This window comes from Anguilla anguilla, chromosome 16, assembly GCF_013347855.1.
Source record: "Anguilla anguilla isolate fAngAng1 chromosome 16, fAngAng1.pri, whole genome shotgun sequence".
Taxonomy (NCBI): Eukaryota; Metazoa; Chordata; class Actinopteri; order Anguilliformes; family Anguillidae; genus Anguilla; species Anguilla anguilla.
In genome coordinates, this window is record NC_049216.1 from 26,734,883 (window position 1) to 26,762,540 (window position 27,658).

Below are 27,658 nucleotides of genomic sequence, written 5' to 3' on the forward strand. Positions count from 1 at the left end.
CGGTGGACGGCGGGAAGGAGGAACTCTGGGAGAGCGCTCTTGGGGAAGACAGGCCGTGCCTTTCCAGACTGTTAACACATTAGAGAAGGGCTGGCATGGGCCATACGAGCCCAGAGCTCACCTGTGACCTTTCATCTTTGGTCGTTGCTTTAAACTCGTCAAGTTTAAAAAAAAAAAAAAAAAAGGACAACTGTCTGAAATTGAATAGTGGCCGATGCTGAGAGGGTGAAACAGACTGTCTGAAAGAGTACAGCAGAATTTCAATAATTCTATTGCCAGTCTGCTCAAATTGTATTACTTCTGTCACACACACACACACACACACACACTCTCTCTCTCTCTCTCTCTCTCTCTCTCTCTCTCTCACACACACACACACACACAGATATATATAAATGAGATAAAAGTTGTGAAGTGTCTTTAGAGCTATGGAATGCTTTGTGCTTGCCGTCTGAAACCTGTTTGAGTCACTGGTGTGTAAAATTAGAAATTTCACAGGGATGAATGGTTTGTATTAAATGCGAATGACAGTGTTCATTCTGGCAGTTTCACTGTCTTGATGGGAAATATTTTAATCTATGCGGATTGTCTCGATCAGGCGCAGCCTGTATTCTACCCAATCAACTGCACATGCCATAACCTGGAATATTCTTTAAAAAAATATTTCATAAATAAACTAACTGATAATCTAATCTTGCATTTTGGTCGTATTTCTAAACAGAGGTCAATGTGTTGTTCTTTACCAAGAAGCTGAAAAATTCAAAGCCTCAGCAGCAACCTCCATTTCCATTTTTATTATTTAATTGTGGAAACCCTGTAGTCATACATTGAACAACCTTCTTTTATGATGAGCAAGTAACTGCACAGGAGTAAGGCTCCTTAAGATACTTGGTCTTAAGATTAATGTCAAATTTGTATCATATTCTAAGTATCTATTTCAAAGTCTGCCAAACTATAAGTCTGCCTCACTTAGCCACTATCTCTTAATAGCACATGACACTGGTGACCTTTCAATAAATGTTTCTGCATTTACTGCATTATTAATGCCATGTCTTATCCAGATTTTCAATTTCCCTGATCCTCCTCCTCCTTGGGTTCAGACCGAGAAGCTCAGAAGTGGTTTCTTGGGGTCCAGTGGGATTCGGTGTTTTACACTTCCAAGGCCAAAGATCAGACAGCAGCAGTGTAGTCTGAATGCAAGCTCTGCTCCAAACAGGGCTGCTCTGCGTGTGATACTGGGGAATGGCCAGAGCTCAGTGTGTGCTTGTGCTGGTGGTCTGTGTTTAAATAATGGAGTCGTTCCAATGTGAACACGTGTGGACGTCTGTGTGTATACTCTGCATGCTTTTTCGTGAGAGACCGCAAATGTACTTGAAACTTGAACATGATCTGCAGGTGTGTGAGAGTGTTTGAGTCATGAAGCTGTTGGCGCCACCTCCAGGTAGGGATGTGTCACTGGACCAGGTGTGGTCAACGGTGAAAGAAACGCCAACGCCCCAGTAGCCAGGTGCAAACCAATGTGAAGTTTTATTTACAGTGCTATCCCAAAAATGACCAACTGCAACAAGGAGAAACAAAACCAAACAAATAAAAATAAATAATACAATACCACCAGTGAAACAGAAAAATATAGACCAAACCACCAGCCTTACATACCCATGGCCCTGCCCCTCTACCTGGACTAAACCATTCCTACAGGCAGGACCGTGAATTAAAAGTCAGAACTGCTTATTTAAAAAAATATCAATGCAGATATTACTTAAAATACTCTCAAAATTGACAGCATAAGAAATAATGGGGTGCAGACACACAGGTCATAGCAAAGGGTGAAACAGGGCCAGAGCTTGATAAACTAAGCAGCCAGGCTGAAGCTGTTGGACCTCTGAGTGAAATCCTGCATCAGGTGGCTTTGAAAGTACTGAGAGGACCTGATGATTGTGATTTGATCTCAAAGCATTTCCACATCCATCTAGTCTCTTAATTGAACTTTCTCTTTGAGGACATGCTCACCTGATTTTTAAAAAGAAGTTATCTGTAAGCCAAGCTCTTCCTGAGTGCCTTCAGTGGTGCGCTCCCTTATATATCAAGGTTAATGAGCTTTGTGTCCATCGTGTGCTCAGAGTATTAACTTCTGTCTCCTGGTTGTGGTCAGAAGGAAGGCATCATGTGGCAAATGGGCTCAGATCTGGCATTGAACTCCGGGAAGAAATGCTAAATTAAGGGAGTGCTTGTATGCTAAGCTGTCCATCAAGAGAGAATCCCTGATTTCTCAATGTTACCCTACCTAGACAGGCTTTTTGTAATGTAGAAGGGTAGTCTGAACCAATCAACGCAAACCAAATAAATAAGGGGAAATCATCTGCAGGTCACTGCTGTGGATGGCAGCATCCCTCTTAGCTGTTTGTTCATGAAGCAAGATTACCAATGAGACCAGAGAAGAGAAGAGATCAATACAGATCTTGTTCTTTCAAAAGACTTGATACAGTCCAACCACGTTTATGAACAGATCAATTATTGCTCACCTACTTCAGGACATCATAATAAGTTCAAATAGCAAAATACCTTATAAACAAGTATCCTGAGGACCCAGTACATTTTATGACATAAAAAGCAGAGCCTGTGACATTCAGCAATTTGTTTTTCAACCATTGTCCAAACTATCCTGCTGCGGTTTGATCTGACGATGTTGTCTCTTGTCTTGTAACAATTACAGCTGCACACAGTATTAGCTTCCCATAGGCCTGGATTCACTCAAAATTTATCTTTAACTTCTTACTTACTGTCAGTGTACATTTTAGTTTTTTCTTTGCAAGTGCAATTTTGGTAGTTATTTTTGGTTATTTATTAATAAAAAGCAAACCGCTGCATTCAGTTGTGAGTGAACAATAAGGTCAGCAGTTGGATCTGGATCGTATGCTGACTTAATCCATTCTATACTCCAGGAAATAAGCTTTTTATCGAATTACAGATATTTGCAATTGAAAGGTCATCACAACGTGACCTCAAGTATACACTTGTATACACACACACACAATTTAATTTTGCTCTCTCTTTGTGGCTGGGAAGCAAGATCTGGTATCTTGGTAACTGATCTGGTATCAGTTTATAAGGCATTATTCTCTGTGTACCTTGGGATAAAATTTTCTTATTATAAAAGGGAAAAGATGTTAGCAGTTTTCATAAAGTTTGAGGTGTTGAGGAATTAATGTGTAAAGCAGTTCAGGATAGTTTCAAAACTTTTTTGTGTCGATATATTTGTTGGGAAGTTTTGCTTTTTTACTAATTCAATTAACTTGATGCAAAAAAGTTGAAAGAATTGGTATCATTCAGAAAGGAGGTGATTGTTGTATAGTCATATAAATAGTAAAAAATATGAAGATACTCTGAATAATAGTCTATTTATACTCTGAGTCTCGAAATAAAGTGCTGTTGAAAGTCAAATATTCTCTCAGAAAAATCTCTCTCTCTCTTTCTCTTTTTCTTTCTCTCTTCCCTCCCTCCCTCCCTCCCTCCCAACAAATAAGTGATAAATAAAACTTGAATGTTTATTGTTTATCTATTGTCTCTGTGCTGTCCTGATTTCAAGCCCCTCAAAAAAAGAAAAAAAAAAAAGAAAATAAGAAAATCAATACCTGCCTTGCTGGTGTGTTGTGAAAGTTATGTGGTAGATGGTGCCTTGCCTTTTTGGTGTCAGTTGGATGCCCAGATATTGAGGGCGATCCTAATGCAGGGCCCTTTCAAGAGCCCACCCTGAAGTAGTTTCTACCCCCTGCCCTGGTGTGGTGTCCATCCCTGTGCTCACTGACCCACCATCACGCTGCTAGCCATGTGGTCCTTGGGCACTCGGCTAGACTGGCCGTGAGCCATTACTCATTGTCTGCTCTTAAAGAGCCACTTTAGATGATGTAGGGCCTGTCTTCAGACATACCTTCAGTCTAGCAGCACAGTATGAGTCAGCCCAGATTCCCACATCCCTCCAAATTTTCTGTGAGAGATGTAATGCTAGCGTGATCGCGAAGCAACACACTACTGTTATCCAAAAGTGACCTTTTTATTATTCCAAATTTTGTCCACTAGTCCCTTGGACGGCTTTTGAGGTAGATGCATCAATCTAATTCTTAACTGTCTAGTATGATCCTGATCGGTGCACCTGTGTACAACTTTCTGAAATTATGAATAGTTTCCGTGATAAAAAATGTTACTGGTCAAACAATTTCCCATTGAGAACGAATGGCAAAAATTTCAGATCACAATTTCAGTGAGATGGCAAATGATATATATATATATATATATATATATATATATATATATATATATATATATATGGCAGTATGGTCAGTTAAGCTTGCCATTTGATGGCCATTCAATATAACCATAATCAGCCACTAGGTGGCAGTACAATTAAAGATGATATTTAAAGGGAAACAACTTCCACACCCCAAGTCCAATTTTCACTAAACTAGCTACACACAATCTCCTGAATAAACTAAAATCACTTGAATTTTGGGGAAAAAACTGGTTTTGACCTATTGGGCTCTCCCATTTCTGTGGTGAGCACTGAAGTCCTAGCCTGTATGATTAGCTCTGCTTTCAGTCCTGCATCCACTGTTGTCATATTAACACCACGCCTCAATTTACCGTCTTCACCAAACTCCCAATTTTCACTGGAGAAAGACAGAGAAAAAAGGGGAGAGGTATTTGACTCACTCCCCAGCTATACTCACCCTGCCTGTTAAATATGTGTGCAAGTGTGTGTGTCTGCGTGCATGTATGTAGAAATTCCTTGTATGTGCAAACTTACACGGCCAATTAATTAGATTCTTATGTTTGACATCTGCATGCAATATGTATGCTCTTGCGATGTATGATTGCTTGTGTGTATATGTTTGTATTTGTATATGTAAATGTGTGTATGTAATTAATGTCGTAATGTAATTAATCATGTTTGTATTGATGTATGTCCATATGTGCATACGAGTGTGTGAGTCCGTGCATGTGCATGTGTGTGTGTGCGTGGGTGGGTGTGTGCCCCTGTGCTCTGCCAATATGGGGTTTGAATCTCTAATCAGTACAGTTGCACACCTGAGCAATGTTCCTTTCCCTCTGGGTGTTATGCATTATAAATCAAAAGAATTCATTTGCATTTACTATTATTATTATTATTATTATTATTATTATTATTATTATTATTATTATCCATATCGCATTTGGGAAATTAGTTGGGAGATATAGTTATGAACTATGCAGACTGGATTTTTACTGAGGGAGAGGGAAATAAATGAACATGTTAATTTTTCATGGAGGTCTTAGGGTTAAGGAAATACTGCTTCTTCTGTCGGCACTGCTGTGCCTCTGTTTTGAATGTTGAAAATTGATATCTCTAGGATATCCAGGGCTTTCTTTAATGCTACAGGAATATAATTGTCTTGCTTTCATTCTTAAAACAATCACAGTAAATTATGTAAATTTGAGATACAATAACACATGCACACACACACACACACACCCTGCTAGTCATCCATAAGCTTACACTTACAGTAGTATTGATTTTTCATTTTCTCTAAAACAATTTATCTAAGACAAAATTTATGTAATTTAACGTTTACATAGGCTGTGGTTTTTCTTTATGTAAAATGTGCTACTTTTATAAGTAAATACACTCATTAGTCATTTTAACATTTTGTCCTAGCTTCATTATGTACAACAGTACATAGTTGTGATTGTATATCACTAACCAGCCATATTACCTCATATTTATAGAAAACCCTGAAAGAAGGCTTGGTGGATATGTTTACCTGACGGTGAAGGGTTAACTGCCATGATGGCAGAAGCAATTAAATGTAGGCACTGTCTGACGCTTAGAGGAGCAGGTATTATTGGGTTGCAGAAGCCCCATGGCCTACTGGGAGTGCTGTTGGTTTAGGCAGAGAGGAGGTGTGAGCTGGACAGGGCCTGGGGCTATTATACTAATTGACACTTCACCCCACACATACACACACAGCTTCCTCAGGGGCCAATCAGAAAGAGGGGGGTAGGAGGGCCAGGGGGATGACACAGGTGCTGCCTGCGCCTGCATTATGGAGTGTAATTGTGCTGGTGAAATTGCCCTGTGTACCGCACCCCCTCTTCCCCATCACTACCAAACATATGGGTACACACACACACACACACACACACACATTGAACTGACAGGTTGTACTGAAAATAGTGCTCTTCAAAACATTTGCCTACTTCATATTTTACATTCTGTTTGTAATACAGGTCATGGATGCTTACTGGTCTTCTGCAGAGTGAATACAAAATAATTGGAAGGCAATTATCATTCTGAAGTGAGGTCATCTACCTATGCATATGCTCTTCTTGCTTTGTGTGTGTGCATCCTAAATATAGACTTCCGTGCTATAATGCAGCATATCTCCCCAGCAATTGAAATCTGTAAAGAAGAGACATTGTTTAGGAGAGTGCCCTGCCTTCTTAGCCCAATATGTGAGATCTGGATGTCACTGGTCAGAACAGTGGCCAATAGTACCAGTACAGTATGTCCACTTCTCTTTTCTGGTCATTAGACAGAAAAAGATCAAAGGTGGGAAAATCCATACTTGCAAGGCCGGTGTGTATGCAGTTTTTTGTTCTCATTTAGGCTCAATATTTCAGTGTACATGTTACAGTCAGGTCGCCCATACATTATATGACGGTAAAATGCTGCATATAGGGTCACAAGGACAGTCTTTGGCTGACATTCATGTGTTTTCTATATATTTTGCTAAAATATTAGATCACGTAAATTATTTAACTAATTAAACATTTAAGTGGAAGTTGGCATGGAATTCTGAAACAGATACAGCCCTCCATGCCCAGCCCACCCCTGCATTACATCCACTTCCATATAGCAAATTGACGGAATTCAAACATCTGGAGTTAGACAAAAAGTGTGAACGTGTAAGATTTGTTTGTGTTAGCGGTTCATCCTTTGCATTCAATTGGTGTTCATTTATTAGGCGTAAATAAACCTGGTTTCAGCTCCACACCGGTGTTTGATTATACACCGCGCGCTGTGCTGCGTCCAGTGAACTTCAGGTGGTCTTCGTGTTGTGAGGCAAGTAAAAGAGAAAATGTGTCTTTTTGTATACTAATAGTGAGTTTTTCATGCTAATATAACATTTCTTTGACCAATTGTACTCTGTAACACCAGGCACACAATTATGCCAATTTTTTCACTTGAGTGTTTAACGTAACGTTTGCTATTTGTTAAGCTTAACCTTTCGTCTCGCAGTTTCTCCTCCACGATTCGCAAAAGCCTGTATTGCTCCGTAGGTTACCCCTGGTTTTGTATATATATATAGCATATGTACTTAATGAAATGGTATTTATTTATTTCGTTTTATCGTGATACTTTCTGAAAACCTCGTTTTCATTCGATTCAAGTACTCTAAACAGGGAGGATAACGTTATTGACTTCAGAGAAAAGTCGGCGTTCCTGTGTGAAAATGGTTAGTGTTGTAATTTGATGTAGCCTAGGTAAGAGTTTTCAGCTACTCCTACAAGGGGAGCTCCACATAAGTTAGGATAATGATGGCAGACGTGTCTCAATCGATGGTCACCTGTCGGCTACGTCATGTGAGTGCAGGTGTGTCTTTGGGCTCGAGAATAACGGCAATCCATTTTTAAATATTCATTTTGTAGCCTTCACTTAGTCGCACAACCTCAAAAGCATAGTAGCTATAAATTAAATGTAAAACATGAAGTGAATACGACTCTATAGAGGTGTTGAATTCCAGTTAAGAGATAATAGTCTTTGGCCGGTTTCAAAGAAGAAAAGATTACTTCGTTACAATCGTAGGTTAAACAAATTGGATAATCCAATTGGTCAAAGAGAATTGCTAGAAATATGGCGATTATAAAATGCTAAACCAAAATCGGCCCATACTTTAATTTGTTTGTAAAGATGTGTTGAGCTCATGTCAAAAAAGTGATTTGTTAATATTAAACTTATTAATAAGAGGAATGACCCAGCAACGTCATAAGCTAAATATTAATATTGCTGTATTTATTTATGAATTGCTTTAGAGGCTCAAAAGTCTTTTAATTACCTTATTTAATTAAATCTTTTAGTGGAATTCATCCCCTCAAAATGAATTCCTGTACTTTGCAGGAAAGGTGTCAAACTCAGTTCCAGGTGGACAATTTCCATTATGGGCTGTTTTCTGTCCCAGTATGTTCACTCATTATTTATTGCTGTATATCTGCTAGAAAAATTGAAACACCCTGTGACGTTCCAAAAAAGAACTCTCGAGACTTTAAAGTGATTCATATTCAATTTTCTTTCTTTAATTACACATATATGTATATACCTCAACACAGACAATAACCTGAATTAGAATGTTTACAACTTCACATGTCCAACATAGCACACAGTTAGAAAGGGAAATAGCAAAAAGGGCGAGCATGCAAGAAATAAATAAAAACTTGAATTACTTCTCCTGGCACAGTTCACGTTTTCTAAAGTATAATAACAGGACCCTTGAAGAGGAACATAAAGTAAGATTTTCTTTAACACACAAACCTTCCTACAGAAACATTTTTTTTTCCTGTATTTATGTATTGCACAATACAGTATATAATGGCTCTCTACACATATCAAATCAAAAACTGTATATGTCCAAAGCATTCATGAAAAAATTGTCCCTGTGATTGCTTTCAAGAAGTGCTGCATGCACCTTATTAATAATATTTTCAGCATTTTATCTTTACCAGGCTTACAGTACAAAACAGTATTTTATGTGACTTGTCAAATAAACAGAGGATAAAATTAAATTCATTGGTATTGGTAGGTTGGTTTAAAAAACATTTATCTGGCTGATGCTTCCTTACACTTCCCCATGAAAAATGAAACATTTCTTTTAAAGAATTACTTTCATTCTTTGACAGAATGGAGGAGTTGGGCCTCATGCACCTGGTTGCAAAACAATCGATATTCATTCATAAGAAATTTGGGGAAAGCTCAGGTGCTGCGTGTTGCCAATTTCTGAGGCATTAGGGCAGTAATGGTCCTGCAGCTATTGAAAAGTGATGACTCCCGTGAAAGGGCATAAGCAAATAAAAAAACTGCTTGTGTTATGGAAAATAACCCAGTGGTGTCTGTTTCAGTAATTCACGACAGACTTTCCTCCTTTTGATCTGAAATTACCAATTGAACCCATAATTTTAGATCGGCCTCTCTTTTGGCTTCATCGATGCATGGATGTAGAGACGGAACACATCTTCCACTTCTCTCTGGTTAGTAATAACTCACAGTCCAGAACTTCATTAGCTCCCCTTCCTTCCACAGCTTAATTGGCTACATGATCCACTGACTGCAACGCCTGACTGAATTATACGGAGGTACCAAAAATAGCACTGATGCAATAAATCCTTTTGTGAACAGAAATACAATGATCACCTGGAAGAAAAAAAAAAACTAGCAGTTACACTTTTTTTTGGTTTGTCGTTTAGATTTCGAGACAAACTGTAGACAAAATGATCAGTTGTGGTTTAAAGCACAGATTTGACAGAAATACAAAGCATATGTAAATATGGTGGAAGATTGAAATCCGGCATCCACACCTTTGAGTGTTATCTGTATTATTGGTTGTTTTTACTAATTTCTTACAGTGGAAAGGTCAGGCAATAGCATATAATGGGAAATCCACATATTCTCAAATGGCAGTTTCACTGAAAATGTCTTTCCTGCTGTTTGTTTCAAATTTGGATTATTTAAGTGGTTTGCAAAATTTTTATTTCCAGTTCTGAAAAAGATACAAACTTGCACATTTTACCCTGCAGACAGTATTATACATTCCAGACAAGAAGCAGTAATCCAAGGTGATGTATTTGGAAACAAGCAACTGTGTGCCTAAATAGCTTAAATGGATACACTCAGTTATAAATTCAAGCACTGCAAATACCTGGTGGTTATTTGTTGTGCTTTGAGAGCTTATGTGTCTATTTCCGGTACTTTGGTGTCAAAATAAAATTGTTATAGAGCCTGGGTTTTGGTATGCTTTGTCTAAAGTACACCAACATTGACTTACGAGATCTACAGCCATACATGAATGCTTTGGTCTGTGCTTTTAAATGGTTTAGGATGATAAGTGCTATGGCAAAGTTTAAATACTCGCTTTGAAATGACAGAAAGAAGATGCTTTTCCTCACAATGCACCCTCTTCATGCACAGAAGACCTGGTCTAACATCTCAGCCAGAGAGCAAACAAAACATTGTTTCTTGTATAGCTCCTGGAACATTTCCACATTACACAGCACTGCAACATAAAGCTTCATGTCTGGACATTAGTATTGTCTCCATCTCTAAATGGGCATTGTCTTTAATCGGTAACTTCAGTCGAGTGCTTTTGAATTTTTCAAGTGCAAGTCATCATAAATTTAGTACTGGATTTCAGCGCAGTTTTTATTTGTATGCTTTTTTTTTTGTAAAGTCCTGCTGGTAAAACAAGCAGATAATCATTAACGCACCATGATTACTGCTAGTCCTACTGGGTAGGATCTACTAATGCTTATTTATTTGTCTCTGAATGGTTTTGGTTCTTACACTTAGGATGAGAATGTCAATGGGTTTGCACATCTCCTAGCTTGGATGTTTATTTGGGTAGAATGAGGTAGAATGATCGATTCTGCTAACGCTAGGTCGGTATGGGGCTCAGGGACTGGGAGTGGGAGCAGGAGGCTGAGAAGGTTCAGACGCACAGACGGATCAGATCTAACACAACCACCACACGGTTTTTCTCTCTTCTGGCTCAAGGCAGATGCCAGTCACAGACTGCAGCTAACCATGAATAACCCACAAGCGTGAGAGTTGCACTGCCTTTACATGGCTTACTTTCATATGTCTCACATGTACAAGTTCCCTCAAAGGACTTTGCCCTCCGATGTCTTCAGTGTAAATGTGTAAACACAGCCATTGTGTCAGCTCAATTAATAAATACATTGTAATTGTGCGCTGAGGTTTATTGATGGGAGCTGTGGTCCATAGTTCATAGTCTTAGGCCTGAAAGAAGAACTAATATTAGTGAAACCCTCTGTGCAAGAGGCACCGTGCACGGAGATGGTATTACTGTGTTTGAATAAATACAGATTAAGCGTACCTATGATAATCCTTATCACATTTGAAATGTGCAATATATTTTACGTTTGTGTAAGAAATTAGATGATGTGCAGTGACATAAATAATGAGAAAACCAGGTGACACTAAAGCACGGCAATTTTTGTGTTGCATTTTGAACAGCCTGGAACACCATGGGGATAACTACTGCAGCCAAAGAAGAAACTCAAGTTTGGTCCATTTTAGAGGTAAGTAGCCAAATTATTTTTACTGGGTATTTTAAATGTCCATGCTCATATATTTTTTCAACTCACATATTATTTTACATATAAATAGTAAATGGTGACACCAGGTAAAGAAAATGATGTGACTGTAAATGACACTTGTTTTGAGTTACAGTAATAGGACATACCTGCATGTCAAATGTTTCCCAATTCAAAAACCCAATTCCTCTAGTAAACTATAAAGATATTGAGAAAATCAAACCTATTTGTTCCTAATGAGTGCTGCCCTTTCCAGTGGTTCTTTAAAAAAAAATTAAAAAAACCCTATTTTCTCAACATGCTAAGCACAGTGCTGATAGTGAATGTCTCATTAGAAATGTATGAAAATATAACTGACTTGCAACCAAATTCAAAGATTTAAAACTGCATTTGGAGAAAGAAGTAGCGCTGCAGTGGTATTTCAGCCCAATGGATGGCAATGTTTCACACAAATTCAACCACCTCCTGTTGCAGATCCTTCATAGTTGAAGCAGTAATGTTTTGTAGTAACTTACACACTGTGCCAGTCTGGTTTGGACATTAATCCAGTGCCATAAAAACCTTGCTCTTCCATTCTGTATAGTAAAGCCATGGTATAAAAAACCAGCATACAATTTTTGGGGGACACATGCATCAGTCAAAGAATGTGTACTTGGTTCTTCTTCACAAAAGGGACTTATATGGCAACACAGCAATTTGTCTTTTCCTGTAGCTAATCTCTGTGTAACATGATTTCATGGGGAAATCACTTGCCCCTCTCTTGCCTAGGTCATACACTCACCGGGTTTAGCCAGTTTCAAAAAGTTAAACCTTTGAACATGTAACTACAGTACAATAAATTAAAATGAAATGGACAAAAGGAGGAAAAAAAATCATATTTAACAATTTATACTTTAAAGGTTTCTCTTATTTGGCAAACACATTTTTGGACCTCTTTAAATACTATATACATTCACATTAAGTTACTGTTATTTTAAATATATTCATATGTGTATTTATATTATATATATAGCCCTATGGGCAGCAGTTGAGGTTCCATTCAGTAGATGAATTCTCATTTCATATTGCACCTCTTGTCCTCTCACTGTCTCACAATGCCAATAATATAAAATATTCTACATGAGGGTTTTCATTTCTTGGCCTATTACTGGTACAATAGGTTCACTCTTCATTGAGGGTCTTCTCCATGACAAGTAAGTTCAGCCCAAAACCTAAAACAAGCCCGGCTTCCCTCCAGTGCTATCCCCAGACTGGGCAGGCCGAAACCATGGGCAACACAGGCAAAACATCAGAGTCGGGGAAAACACCCAAAAATAATAATAAAAAAAGGAATATCTACAAAACAAGTCTGATGCTTTCCCAGACGTGTGCTCAGGAGGCAGGAAGTCAGCTGGGAGGGATGGAGGGATGGCGCTGAAGGGAGGAACGCACAGGAACGAGAGGGAGGTAGAGATAGAGAAAGAACAGAGAGTACACCGTGTATGAATCACTTCACTCTGCCATGCTTTGGAAAAGTAAGGAAAAATGATATGGTAGAACCCACATAAAGTCTCTACTTCAGAGAGCAACAGAAAAATACCTTTGAATTGAACAGGTATCCTATTGTACAATGCTTGCTTGGATGCTTTTTTTAAAATGTTTTTTTAAAATCCTTTAGTCCTTTTTTTTTTTTTTTTTTTTTTTTTTAAGTTCTTTGAGGTTCTGCTTCTTTTAGGGGAGGCCAAAAATCTTTTCATCTCCACTCCATCGCAATTCACAAGAAGTCTTACTCAGTTTCTTATCCTGGTCTTTTTCTTTTTGTCATTATTGTTTTTTTCTTTGCCTTGTAATTGGTGCGTTTAAAAAAAAGCTTCACACGCAATTTCCTGTTTCTGCCTCCATGGTATCACGTTGAGCTGGTAGTAGTCTGTTCTCAGCCAGCTGAAGTACACTCACTGTATCTGTTTTTTTTTTGGGTGTACCTTGTGGCCTGTCTCTCCCTCAGGCCTGACTTGCTGAGAAGTTGAAGTAGCTTGCGTTTGGTCACAAAGATGAGAGGTTTCCTCGTCTCTCAGTAACTTTGGCAGTGTAATAAAAATAGGTTTGGACTGTTTTTTTTTTTTTGTTTTTTTTTTTTTAACTCATTTGGGTTCACGTCAGTACAGAGAGGTGAGTCCGGTGTATATTTTCTTGGCTCGCTAGCAAGGTAGTTAATGGATTTTCCTTTTTTTTTTTCTTCTCCTTAAGATTTTTGGACTATTCTCTTATTATTTCATTTAAAGCCAAAAAAAGCACTGAAACTAATCCTTCCTCAAATAAACAGCCTTCTTACGGAGGGAACAAAATTCACCGTTCCCTTGATGACTGCGGCCCTCTTGAGGAATGGAACGTCCTGATGTCTGTCTTTTTACACAGAGGGACAGAGTGACAGAGGAGACTGTTCAGGCAAGACGCACTGCCGAACCTGTTCTTTGAGATGGCTCCAGAAAAGGCCTATACCAAAGGTGTATATCATAGGGGTGCATGATATCCAACAATTCTCATAATCACGTCCTTCCATAATTGCTAAAGTCAAGAAAGGGGCATTCACTGTTACTATATCATGTGCTCCTGTGCTACTAAAATTCTGGATTTCATGCAAACCCCCATACATACCATGAGTAGTATAGGGCTTGTTTTACTGAGGCCAGGTCTTGGGCATGCTAGGAATATTACAAAGCTAGTGCTGACTCAGAGCTTTCAGTGCTGAACTGTTAATTGTGTGGTAGATACTAAATATTTTGTAATAGGATTACCACTGAAAAATTCCACTTTAATTAGAAAATATGCCTTCAATGTGTTTCTATACATCTTTTTGGCTCCCAGTAAATTTAAGCCCTGGCAATGTCATACAATGCAGCAGGCCTGTCACAGGTGTGCGGGTGTGGGTGCGCGTGTATGCAGGCGTGTGTGTGTGTGTGTGGGCATGGGTCCGTAGGTGCGTGGATGGCTGAGAGACAGAGAGGTCCTTTCGGAGGTTGACGAGTTGAGAAAACACCATCTTCAGGTAGCTGTGAAGTAGACGCGGTATTGGTACTGCGGGGAAAGGGCGGGGCATGGCATGTGTTTCCTCAGTGTCTTTCGCAGAGGGGGGGAGGGTGCTGTGGCAGCGGCCTGCGGGGGGTTGAGGGCATCAGCGGGAGGCATTGTCGAGCAGGGCGGGCGTGGCCGGCGTCGTGGACCTGGAGGCACTGCTGGAGCTAGCCTCCTTGGGGCTGCCTGAGGTGCTGCTGCCGCCCGCGCCCTGGCTGGCCAGGGACAGGGGGGCCGGCGGGGTGCTCTCAGAGTGCGTGGGGGGCGCGCCGGAGGAGGAGGGTGCCCCCTGCGGCACGCCGCTGCCCCCTGGCATCCCCTGGAGGCCCTGCCCGCACACGTGGTGGTGCTTCTCCCAGTCCTTGTGCTGGCAGAAGGAGCCGCAGTACCGCGCCGTGTTGCAGCCGCTGCACGTCTCGCTGGCCTTGCGGCCGCAGTTCCAGCAGCTCTGCGGACACACAGGAGCCCCGCGTTACTCTTACTGAACGCGGCTCTTAAGGGCGCTGACACTAACCACGCTGACACTGACCGACAGACTCTGATAGCAGAGTTTAATCCACGTTAGCATTTGCTTAGAGATAACCTAAATAACCTAGCACCCTTTTCACTAATGAGACTGCATTGTGCAGTAAATAAAGGCATGATATGTTCAATGCGATTGACCAACTTGAGTTACACATTGCTGTGATCATTTATTTCGGATTCCTGATTCAGTAATTTATAATAAAGTGCAAAAAAAACTAAGATATTTGCCAAAAACCGACTAAATAAAGAAGTGCAAAATTTAATCCGTCGTGTGAAATCTACGCAAAGAGAAACTATGTAAGATGTTGTGTGTGGCTGGAGAGCACACATAAATGTTAAGGTGAGGTTGCGTGTGTATAGGGAGAGTTAGATGAGTGAGTGCTATGCGTGTTGGGAGATAAAAGTGAGCATTCTATGGGCAGGATAGTGAAGCGCACAGCGTGTGAGGTGCTCACCTCACTCGAGTCCTCCTGCTGGTTGATGACGGTCAGCGCGTCCTCGGAAGCCTGCCTTTTAGCCTCGGCCAGAGCCCGCTCCATCTTGGACCTCTCCACAGAGATCATCTCGTGCGCCTTGCGCTCGGCGTCGGACACGGCCTTCTGCAGCTCCGACATGGCCTGTCTCTTCACCTCGTTCACAGCCTCCTCTGTGGGGCGAGAGAGAGAGAGAGACAGAGAGAGAGAGAGAGAAAGAGAGAAAGAGAGAGAGAACGTCAGGCCCCAACGCTCAGGGCCCTCCTATCCTTCAGTCATCATCCTTTATTGAGACACTCTAAGCTCTCGGCTTGTTTTATCTCTGCAAACAGATGTACGTCATCCAACATTTAAAACATTCTGTCAGAATCCTTTAATAATTCAACAAAACAAGTCTGGTGACAATCAGTTTGAGTGCTGACAACAGCAGATGTCTCGACTTGTTCGCAAACTTGCCCGTTTTCCCCACTATTCTGAGTCTTTGTGCTTTCAGCACTACGCTCTTCGCCCAATGACCGCGAGACCAACTTTGAAATGAAGAAACCGTTGATGTCTCCCCATATACGTGATACAGAGTACTGTTGAGGTTTAATTCCCTCTTCTTTGTTCTACAAATGCCATTGTGTATGAGTGAATAGGCTTTGTTTTTAGATCAGGCAGGTGTGTGGACTCATTCACAGACGGCATTTCAAGAATAGATATCCAGACTCCTACTTGCTGGAAGACAGAGTGTTTATCAGTATAATTGTGTTCCATTTTATTCCATTATATATCATACTGTGCCATGAAGGACCAAACAAGGACAAACACTTTGGAGATACTATGCTTTATTCCTACAGAGATATATATTCAGAGATATTCTGCTCTTTTGCCCTCCTGAAAACCACACAGTACGATATATCAAGACATGGTCAAATATTAATTATAAGGTAACACTCAAAACGATTTCTTTTATATGTTTATTTTGAGCGATATATTTGAACATGTCAAAATGTACCTTATATTCAGGGATGAATACAGTATTTTAAAATGAGATTTAAAATGGATGGAACTTGAGTACACTGAATATCCGATACCAAGAGTGACAGACAGACAGATTGATACCTAGAGCAGAAGAGACAGAGCGAGAGACGACGCAGGCGACATAAAGCATTAATGACTTTCCTCCTCCCGTGCTCAGACCGGTAGAGTCGCCCCAGTGGCAGTGCCCTCTCCTGATGAACTCCACCGGCTCTGTCCCATTTCACTATTCTACCTGTGTTCCCCGCTGCTTTCTTTCACATTTATGAGGACCCCCTCTCCGGTGGCTCCAGCCCTGTCAGAGGTCTGCTGGTTGCCTGGAGGCGTGGCGCTGTGCGGAGCCTTTATCGAGCCCCCGGAGCGTGTGGAAGCACTTAGTATTCCTCCCCTCCTCTCCGCATCTCCCACACACTTCCCCTCTTTCTTTCATCCCATCTCCTGCCTCCCTCCCTGGTTTCTGTCCTCCTTTCGTCTGCCTATTCTCCATCAATTCAAGCTTTCGAACGTTCAGTCATCGGACTAAATGCATGCACCACTAAGATCACTTTGCAAATTTAATTAATTTCATCAAGGAGACTCCAGAGCAGATGCTGGAGCAATTAGCTCTTAATGGAAAACACCAGGGCCTCGGTATTAACGTTTCTATTCTGGAGGGATTTGGCAGGGCCCTGTTTTTTATTTCTCCTTGTTCACACTTCGGGTCTTGTTCCTCTTAAAGAGCGGTAGGGTTCAGACCTCACTCGACCGCCAAACGCTTTTTTTAAACGTCTCCTCTTTTTAATTTAATTAAAGGCGGTCAGCGGAGGAGTGCGCCACGGCAACGCTGTTTATGGGAGCGGCGAAGAGGCAGAAATGGCGCGTTGCCCAACGACGCCTCATGAATAATCCAGCACATACACATCATCGGAGGCGATGGGAGCCGTTACTCACCCTGCTTGTTTTGGAGTTGCTTTAGTGCTGGTGAGAGTGGGACACTTGTAGTACCTGTATGAAAAACAACTGCAATTAAAAGGGCATTACTGCCAGTGAAAATGCAGCACAGTTCTTGCAGACAACAGCAGGATTTTTTTTAGTTTTTTTTTTTAGTTTTACACTCCGTGACTGCAATTCAATTGCACAGGCATCTGGATTCAAAACAAAGCCAGGCTGTGCTGTTCTGTGTCTTGGCTTTCCTAGGCTGAGCAGTAGTGGAGCCATGCTCCGCCATGTCTGATCCAGTCCCTGCTGCCGCTATTCTAGGTGTCACAGGTTTACTGTTCGCTGTGAATAAAATCACAAGCTAGCGGTCTGTGACCTTTAGAGTAGGGGGTGGGGGGTTGTGGGGGGGGCGTCCTACCTGTGCTACACTGCTGTTGACTGTGCCAGGTTACTGCATTTTCACCGCAGTTTTAACTGCAGTCGTCTTTCATAGTGGTGACAGATGGAAAGCACTTATCGCTAATGACACATGGGATTCCAATCTCTAGCCTTATGTAACCGGGCTATCTCCCCTCAGCTAGCTGCGCTGACGGCCCTGTCCAGATGCTCGGCGCTTACCAGCCTTTCTCCAGATCTCCTCGGGCAGGTAACCGGAGGTCGGTCTGTGCAAAAAGTCCCGGTGAATCTCTGAAAGGCAAGCGGACAGACGGCAAAGCATTCACACGCTGCGTGTCACACTTAACGCGCCGCGGTATATCAGCTTCCCAGAATTCATCACTTTCCCCTCGGTAATGGACCGCTCGGTGTTTGCATGCTTCCCGTCACGGTCACTGAGACCAAAGCCGATTCTGAGCTCGGCTTTGCCATATCTGTGGGATGCGTTCCCAGGTTAAAAGACTCAGATTGTGCCCCCCCCCCCCCCACCCCGGGTGGGTGGGTGGGTGGGGAGGGGTGTGCATGCGTTTGACCTGTGTGGGGTGCAGTGGAAATACCTAGGGGCTGTGTCTCGGTGCTGTTAGAGGTGTTGGAGGAGGAGTTGTGAGGAGGTGGAGGAGGAGGAGGAGGAGGAGGAGGGCGCTGGGCGGAGCTCCCACCTTTTTTCATATCCTCCACATCACTGTAGCGGCGGATCCAGTGGTTCATCTCCTCGCGGTCGGCCTCCTGGCAGCGACGCAGCACGGTCAGAGACCGCCGCGTCTTCTCCACCATGTCCATGATGCAGTTGAGCAGCTGCAGGGAGGGGAGGGGGGGGGGGAGGAGGGGGGAGGGGACACAGACAGAGTCAGAGAGGACCAGATGGGCCAACCTACTCTCTCCTTTCCTTTCCCAAAGGCAGTTACTGCCGATTTAACTCTGCCGATTACGCCAGGGAGGAATTAGTACAGCACAGCGTCTCCTGGAACTGGTTGTGTGGAGGGACCTGGGATAAACCCAGTAATCACGGCTCATGTTTAAAGCTTTATATAATGCTTCATTCATCATTTCCTTTGCACATGTTGTTTCAGACATATTTCATCAATAGTGTAATTTGGACATGGCAAATTTAGATACATACATACATCACAGTTTATACATTTCACATGGTGTTGGCACACTGATGAAACCTAAAGTAAATGATGTTTCACAGTCAGTTCTATGATAATGACATTTTCGGTGTACATGGGGCTACATAGAGGTAAACAAGAAAACAATGCTGAGACTATTTATTTGACAGTTGATACTGGCTTAGTGCCTGGTGCCTTTCTGATTGGCTGATTTATCCAGTGGCTGTTAGCACTGTTTAATAGGATTTTCTCTGTATTTGTCAGAACATGGCTTTAATTTTCTGGGCATAGCTGGCTAGCCAAATACCCGAAAGTGGCTTACATTCCACTCTGTGTGCTACAGTAATCTGTGAGGGTGATGGGTACCCTCGTTAAGGCACCATGTTAGGCCACCATGATACAGAATGATGGACTACAAGACTACTATGAGCTTAGACCTGTCTAAACATATACAGCACAGTATTAATTTAGTAGGCGTTTTTGTGAGTACTGGGTAGGCCTCTTTGAGTGAGGCAAGATGCTGAGCGCAAGGCACATCGTTATGCAGTCAGAGAGAAGCATCATGTGACCACAGGGGTGCTCTTTTTTCATGCATATCTGTGCTGCTCCTTGTGGAGCCCAGGGGGGGTGACCTGTACTGTACGTGACCCTTCAGCCTGCCAGCACTCAGAAAGCAAGCCATTCAGCGTGCGCTTGGGTGGCTATACAGAACAACAGAATAACAATGTCACTGGAACAGCTGTGCAGCTGATGTGGAAAGTCTAAGTGATTCATGCCGCCCCCGTGACTCCACCCTCCCCTATCTGCTACACTGCCATGACCTCTCTTTGTATGCCTCCCTGTGTCTTTCTCTCCCTCTCTTCTTTCTCACTCTTTCAGTCTCCCTAGGCTTCACACAGCTGTTTCTTCCCTTCCTTTCCCAATGTTTCTCCCAGTCACTTTCTCTTGCTCAATAAGTCAATATCTCTCTCTGTCTCTGTATTTCTGTCTCTCTGTCTGTGTGTGTGTGTGTGTGTGTGTGTGTGTGTCTCTCTCTCTCCCTCTCTCTCTCTCAGCTGTGTTTATTTTCAGTGGGCTGTTTCTGGCACAGGGGAGCAGAGCAGGCCAGTTCCCTCCATGACTGCAGCCCTTGTCTCAGCTGCTTACCCCAGCTGGAGATCCTCTCCGCCCAGACCCTGGCTCCATCTGTGCGTGTGTGTGTGTGTGCGCGCGTGTGTGTGTATGTATCCATGTTTCTGTGTGTGTGTGTGTGTGTGTGTGTGTGCGCGTGTGTGTGTGTATGTGTCCATGTTTCTGTGTGTGTGTGTGTGTGTGTGTGTACGTGCGTGCATACGTGCGAGGGAGCATGCGTGTGTATGGCTGTGTTTGTGTGTTAGAGAGAGAGTGAGAGACAGAATTCAGGACGGAAGTACAGTGAAGGCCTAATGGCTCTTGCTGTCGACCACGTGTTGGCGTGTACCTGGTCTATATCTCCAGCTGAAGCCCAGCCAACAACAGATTACCTGAAGCGTGTCAAAGGCATGCACCCTGGGGACAGGCTCTGTCTCGTATCTATCAGCGTCGTCCTGTGGCCCCCTGCAGGGCCAGTGCACTATTGGGCTCCGCTGCTGAGGAGGAAATGGAGGAGGAGGAGGAGGAGGAGGAGGAGGAGGATAAGTGGGGAGCCGTACCCCAGTCACACGTACATTATCGAGGTGCTTCCACTCCTCGGCCCACTCCCGGTCTGTCAGGCGGTGATCGATGACCTCCTCCTGCCGAGCTCCATGCACCGCTGCAACACAAACAGTCCAGGGTGAGCGCGCTGGCGCCAGCCCATATACGAGCCCTGCTGGCTCTCAGCCGTGAGGCCCAAAGGCTCGTATGGCAGCTTTCTGGGCAGAGACACAAATGACCGATCTAATCTAACAGCCACATTTCTGACCGGACGATGTGAGCTGCAATTCGCCGTGTATTTATTCAGCGTTTGACCTCACTCTGGAACGCTGAATCGCTATTATGGGCCCGTCCCATTGAAGCAGCAGCTACATCAGTTTGGGAGGGTGAGGACTGGAAGCCCTGACCTGGCGAGCTTCACGGACGCGCTTGAAAGACTCATTTTCATTGGACAATACCAAGACCAAGCTGGATAAGCCGCTGTTCCCTATTGGAGGATGCGCCCGGTGACGGTACGGCTCCCTTGCGTTTGCTCACCTGCCTGCCGGTGCCTTTCGCGGGATTCGCGGTGCTCGGCGTTGCGGTAGGCGTCCCTGTAGTGGTGCGCCAGCGCCATGTCCTCCAGCCGGTAGTGCTGCGGGGCGGGGGGGTTGGGATGAGGCAGGCCGTTGGGGGGGTGCGTGGGCAGGCCGTTGGGGGGCGGGTGGGCCGGCAGGCCCCCGCTCGGGCTGTAGCGCTGGCTGGGGCTGACGGTGCACGGCCGTTTGGGCAGGTGCTCGGGGTGCAGAGCGTCTCTGTCCACACCGCTGTCTTTGGTCCTGAGGAGACATCGGCAGGCGTTTACTCACACAGCGAATCCTAAATGCAGCCGTGTACAGCACATACGGTAAACTCATCCCAATGCAGATCTTAGTCTTCACCTCCAGACTGTCCCAGATTCATCCTGAATTGCATCTCCAGCTCTGCGTCTGACGGCCCACATGAACATAAATGTGTCTGTCGTCTGGATGGTTCTGCATGTATGGCTTCCTAATCTGTGCATTCTGTGCTGCTTTGGCTTGCCTTCAGCAGCTCTGGGACATGGCTGCTGGTAGGGTCAGCATGTCCTAATTCACTCTGTTTCTTAAGCACTGTGCTGTGTGTAAGCAGCTCTATGTCCTGAGCTGCTGGGCCACCCTTGCACTGCGTTCCACTCTCCGCCCCCCCCCCCCCCCCCCCCCACAGTCTCCTCCACCTCTCCCTGCCTTTCCGGCATCCCTCCCCCAAATCAAAGCAACAGCTGGGACATCCTGCTGCAGCACAGGGGTTGAGAGGCAGAGGTGTGCGGATTATGGGAGGGATCACCCCCCCCCCCACTCCCCCACCCGCCTGCATCAGATCACACAGGGGTTCAGCCAGCTGCCATCTGGACACATCCCTGACATATGGCCGGGCGGAGGGAGATGTGGGAAAGGGGGGGGGGGAGGTTGGGGGAGGGGGTGCCTCTTATGATTACAGGGCACCTCAAATTCGGCTGGGTTCTGTTTGAACTGCGGCGTGGGATCCAGCCCCGGCGCCGCCCGAGCGGGTTCGCTCCGCGTGCGAGCGCTGGAGCGGCCGCCGCCGCCGCCGCCGCTGTGCCGCTGCCAGAGCATCTGGAGCCGTCCTGCTCTCGGCTTGGCGCGGACAGCTGGCACGCGCCCCGCCTGTGCGCCTGTGAGCCTGGCGAGGGCCGGCGCAGCCCGCCGACTCTGCGTCCAAACGCTCCTCTCTGTCCCCGTTTCCCCGCGTTTCACTCTCTAAAACCACGCCTGTTTCAGGGATACCCGGGGTCTAGCGTGGATATTGGGGGGGCGGTTCTTAGTACGTGGCAGTATGGCAGGGGGGTGCGGGAGGGGTGTGGGATGCCCGTACCTGTCGGGGGTCCTCCTCTTGCCGTGCTCGTTGATCTCCAGCAGGATCTCGGAGGAGTCCAGGGGCGAGCTGGCGTTGGCGTCCAGCAGCAGCTGCTCGTGCTGGGCCAGGTACTGCGCGGGCGTCTGCTTGGCCATCCGGGCACAGTGCAGGAGCTCCCTCTGCAGGAGGGGCAGGTTCGCCTGGAAGGAGAGAGTGTGCAGAGAGAGAGAGTGGGGGAGAGAGAGAGGGAAAGAGTGTGCAGAGGGTGTGGGGGAGAGAGAGAGAGAGAGTGGGGAGAGACAGTAGGGAGAGAGAATTTGATTGCAGGGGCGATATAGCTCAGGAGGTAAGACCGATTGTCTGGCAGTCGGAGGGTTGCCGGTTCAAACCCCGCCCTGGGCATGTCGAAGTGTCCTTGAGCAAGACACCTAACCCCTAACCTCTAACTGCTCTGGCGAATGAGAGGCATCAATTGTAAAGCGCTTTGGATAAAAGCGCTATATAAATGCAGTCCATTTACCATTTACCATTTGATTGAAAGTTCAGACAGGACTCACTTTTCATGGTGAGCATGCATTCCGCACTCCATGCCTGAATCAGAATGGCATGAATGTGAACCTGCGGTGTACTACAGTCATTACAAAACAAGGCTTTAAATGAGGTACCCTGTCACAAGTTGGCAAGCCAGCCAATGTTGGCAGTTACATGTTGCCAAAAACATTTTTAATGAATGAACAAAATCATCTGCTGAAATGTTCAGTAGGAGAGCAGGTTGTGCTCTCTCGCATAGTTCCACAGATCATAATGGGGTACACTGCTTTGCAATGCTGGTTATTCATATTTTTTATTAGCTTCTTGTTATAAAGTTAACTCTGGCACACACTGCAGTCTCCCTCTGGAGGCCCCAGGAGTGTTTCCTTATTGAACAGATAAGGCTGCTCATTAAGGCTAAGCTCTGGCGCATACTGTACTGTGTGTGTGTGTGTGTGTGTGTGTGTGCGCGCGCGTGCACGCGTATATCCATTGGTGCGTGTGCGTGTGTGCATTCATGCATGTGCACGTGTGTCTGTGTATATGTGTCTGTGTGTGTGTGTGCGTGTGTGTGTTCATTACTGTGTGTGTGTATGTGATAGTGTGTATGTTTGTGTGAGTTCATATGTGTGCGTGTGTGTGATAGTAAGTATATATGTGTGTGTGTGTGTGTGTGTGTGTGTGTGATGGTGTGTTTGTGTGAGTTCATATGTGTGCGTGTGTGTGATAGTAAGCATATATGTGTGTGTGTGTGTGTGTGATGGTGTGTTTGTGTGAGTTTGTGTGTGTGTGTGTGTGTGTGTGTGTGTGATCGTGTGTGTTTGTGTGAGTTCATTACTGTGTGTGTGTGTATGTGATAGTGTGTATGTTTGTGTGAGTTCATATGTGTGCGTGTGTGTGATAGTAAGTATATATGTGTGTGTGTGTGTGTGTGTGTGTGTGTGTGATGGTGTGTTTGTGTGTGTGTGTGTGTGTGTGTGTGTGTGTGTGTGTGTGATGGTGTGTTTGTGTGAGTGTGTGTGTGTGTGTGTGTGTGTACCATCAGATGGTGCTCATGCTGCCGCAGTCTCTGTTGTATACAGTATGCTCCTTCAGTAGCTGTCACTGCTTAGCACCTCTCCAGCTCTGGTGTGTTAATCCCCCCCCACTCCTCCCCCCTCCCCCTCCCCCCACCACCCCATGTGTTCCTGTTCCATCCCAGCTCCCTCCATTCTGGGCACGCGGGTGTGTGTTTCAGCCTCAGAGACGCACAGCGTCTGTTCCTCGACTAAAACGGGCAGGGCTCCATCTCAGCAGGCCTCCCCCCCTCCCTCCCTCTGCTCTCAGAATGAGCGGGGCAGCGCGTGCGTGACTGGAGCCTGCAGCCGGGCCACACACTGCCCAGCACATGGCCCTCCACACGGTCGCTCGGCATCTGAATCACTCCGCCCCCTCCTGCTGAGTCTGCAATTACCACTATTATATTCATTATTGCCGTGGCCTTTGTTGCGAGAGCCATTTCATGATAATATACCGTCGTACATGCAGTGCGTGACAGTAATGTACAAACTCTCCAGTGTGTCATGTGTGTGATGTAGAAGGATAACAGTGTAGAATAGATTCTGTGTAGAGTTATAGGACATTTCATGACAAAATAAAATCCAAGGAAAGTACTTGGCTGGACACTCCAGGAATGTAGAAATAATTTGCTTGAGTGCTGCTGAGTTTTTTTTTTTTTTTTCCAGAATGTGAAAAATTCATTTGAAGACTCAAGCAGGTGTGCAGGCTACAAGGTTTAAAGTAAATTATGAGTAGTTATAGTCGAGGTTAAGATGCCCTTGAAGCTCACAAAGGGAGCGGGGCTGGAGTTCATCCCTGATAAAGGACCGACGGGGCGAGTCCAGACTGACATGTGACAGGGGAGCAGAGACGTCCGCGCTGCAAAAAGCCCCGCGTTTGAGCTGCCCGTCAACATCTGTCAGGAAATCTTCTTTTCCCGCTCGATGCATCTCCACTTAGATGTTTCCCCCCCTCCCCACGACGCAGCGCACAGACAGATTTAGAGTGAGCGCGAGTGCGCCAAGTTTCACAATGAATCACAAACGGTGGCCATATGGACCGTACATCCTCCCTGTGCCAGCAGACGTGTGGAAATGGGGTCTCTCTCTATATCGGCCTCGTTTTAACCCTCTCCACGCAGTTCTGACTGGTGGAAAGATCAGCGGCGTCTGCACTCATGTTAGCTTGTGCATTCCACATCAGCTTTCTGTTTTTTGTTTCTGTGCGTGTGGGCTTGAAAGACTTATTTCATTTTCCTTCATGTCCGTATTTTAGCGGTGGGATTTAAGCGGCTCAGAGAACCCCGGAGGGGTCTGGGATGGAAGTCTCGGTTGGGACGCTCTTACCTTGAGGAAAGGAATGACAAACGGCCTCAGGGGGAAGTTGGTGGCCTCTTGGAGTTTGGAGTGGAACTCCTCAATAGTCAGAGTAGAATTCTGGACAGACACAGATATAATGACAAAAAATTACAGTGCAGCACAGTTGTCATCAATATTGTATCTTCTTTTTTCTGTAAACAGTCCTTTTTTTATTAATTTCCCTGGCCTCACATTTTCTGAATTCAAATCATGCCAATAAAGCACAAATAAGATGCATGCAGTTACAATGAACGCAAATTAACCGCACAGTAACAGAAGGTGAGAAACTCTTTCTCTCAGTGGACTCATTACCAAGATCAAAAACTACCACAAAGGAATTTCGGCTCACAGAATTAATATCACAACCATGTTCGGATAGACAGAGAGAGAGAGAGAGAGAGAGAGAGAGAGAGAGGAAGAGGACGGTTGAAAGAATGAATAAGAGAGGAGGAGGAGGAGGAGGAAGAGCCTTCGGGACTCACCACCAGCCCGAGCACCAGGCTGCGGACGCGCTCCCCGATCTCGGGCGAGATGTCGTTGCCGAACTGCTGCAGCGTGGTGAGGAAGCGCTTGAGCTTGCAGAGCTGGCGCGCGCCGCAGGCCGGGGGCAGCTGCTGGGTGGGCAGCGAGGCCGTGGACGACATGGCCGGCCCGTTGCTGAAGCCGTTGGGCGTGGACGGCGCCCCGTTGAGCGCCGTGGGCGAGTGGCTGCTCCCGTTGAGCACTGGGGAGAGAGAGAGCGGGCAGCTGTCAGCACCTGCGCCCGGCCCGCTCCGCCTCGCGCCCCCCGCCCCCTCGCCGCCGTCCCCCGCCGCTCCCCGCGTCTCCCGGCCCCCCGCGCTGGGACCGGCCGAACCTGGGGAGGGCAGGCGCATGGCCGCTGTGGGCTGTCTCTCCGGATCCGGCCGTCGGGCTGGAGACGGGGATATCATGCATGTGCCGCCACTGAGCGCGCTCACACTGCTGCCTCCGCCAGGGTTCATCCCACTCTGAGCCAACCCCCTCAGCTGTTTTTTTTTTCTTTACACGCGCCCCGTTACACCCGCCCCTCCAGCCTGTTCCTCTCCGTCTCTCACTCACTCACTAGAACACAACTATAAGAGGAACTTGTTAAAGAGGCGCCAAAAATAGACCCGTGGCCTGTGTTACTTTTATTCCGACAGCAGGTGTGTTGCTAAATTTGTCTCTGCACATGTCCACCAGCTGAAAGTAGATTTGCAGCTTTCAGGTTCAGGAGCCCCCCCCTCCCCCTCCCCCTCCCCCCTGCTCCCCAGTTCACCCCCTGCCTATTCTCAAACACGCCTTCCCCGGGACTTGAGCCTTATTTACTGCAACATTCCCATACGGCGTCTGAAGCATATTAAATGGCAGATCGGCTCAGAAGGCAAATAAACACGTGCGCGCGTATTTATTTTTAAATCGTGTGTTCCTGCTGCTGGACAACAAGAATTATATCATGGAATGTTAAACAGTTTTTTAGACTTGTCTGCTACAAATAAATAACTTGAAATCGTACATATAGATGAGCGCCTTGTTAATCAGAAATATGTAGTACTAACTTTCATATGATGTATGCTTTTGGCTTACTTAGACAGATATAGGAAGAGTGTGCATGTCCATGTTTGTTTGTGCCTGTGTGTATAAATACACGGTCCTTTAGATCCCGTCTTTATTTTCCGCGCTGCAAGTTCAGCCTGCGTACGTGAATCTCTGTGCGGGCTGAGGCGCATGTGGGCTGACCATGTGACCACCCACTTGTGTTCTGGTTATAGAGCGGAGAGCAGGCTACTGGTGACCAACACAACAGGTGAAACAACACCGCCTGTCATTGCTATATAGGGAAGAAACTGGTCCAGAGGCCACTCGAACACTGCTGTGCCCTCTGTACCCGCTGCATCGCGCCCATCGGTAAACAAACGGCCTGGTCCAGTGGGCACCTGCACCTGACGACTTGCACAGTGGGTCCTCTTCCATCCCAAATGCATACAAGTTCACATACAATGCTTCTGCAACTTGTCATAATATTAATTGTGTTCCGAGCAATCAGAGGCGAAGTATAAAACCCTGAAACGCCGGTAATATAATGAGTGTAACTGTATATTCTAACCTGATTATTGCCGTTTTTGGTCTCAACAGTCAACTTCGCAGTTTCCATACTGCTCTTCTTTTTATTCTTTGAAATGGTTTAAATTTATATTCATGTTTAACCCCCCCCCCCATAAAAATGAAAGATAGAAATGACACTGATGGAGGCAGTAAATCACAAGAAAAAACGACCCTTTGCATCTTTCTGCTGAGCAACACAATAAGGTTT

General features: G+C 45.1%; 1 protein-coding gene across 8 annotated transcripts in view; it reads right to left on the reverse strand.

The window, feature by feature from the left end:
• Positions 1–8,306: 8,306 nt before the first annotated feature.
• The window catches only part of LOC118215003 (protein CBFA2T3-like), a 46,585-nt gene continuing 27,233 nt past the window's right edge, over positions 8,307–27,658 (reverse strand). For 2 of the 8 annotated variants that reach the window (XM_035395333.1, XM_035395340.1), the window contains 10 exons: positions 25,827–26,068; positions 25,333–25,422; positions 22,436–22,617; positions 21,080–21,360; positions 20,560–20,660; positions 18,338–18,575; positions 17,964–18,032; positions 17,358–17,411; positions 15,390–15,580; positions 8,307–14,857 (listed from right to left, as the gene is read on the reverse strand). In XM_035395333.1, coding sequence (XP_035251224.1) covers positions 14,510–14,857; positions 15,390–15,580; positions 17,358–17,411; positions 17,964–18,032; positions 18,338–18,575; positions 20,560–20,660; positions 21,080–21,360; positions 22,436–22,617; positions 25,333–25,422; positions 25,827–26,068 — 1,796 coding nt within the window. In that variant the 3' untranslated portion in view covers positions 8,307–14,509. The remainder of the gene's footprint in view (positions 14,858–15,389; positions 15,581–17,357; positions 17,412–17,963; positions 18,033–18,337; positions 18,576–20,559; positions 20,661–21,079; positions 21,361–22,435; positions 22,618–25,332; positions 25,423–25,826; positions 26,069–27,658) is intronic. The other 6 variants (XR_004762749.1, XM_035395335.1, XM_035395338.1 and 3 more) reach the window with 6 other exon arrangements.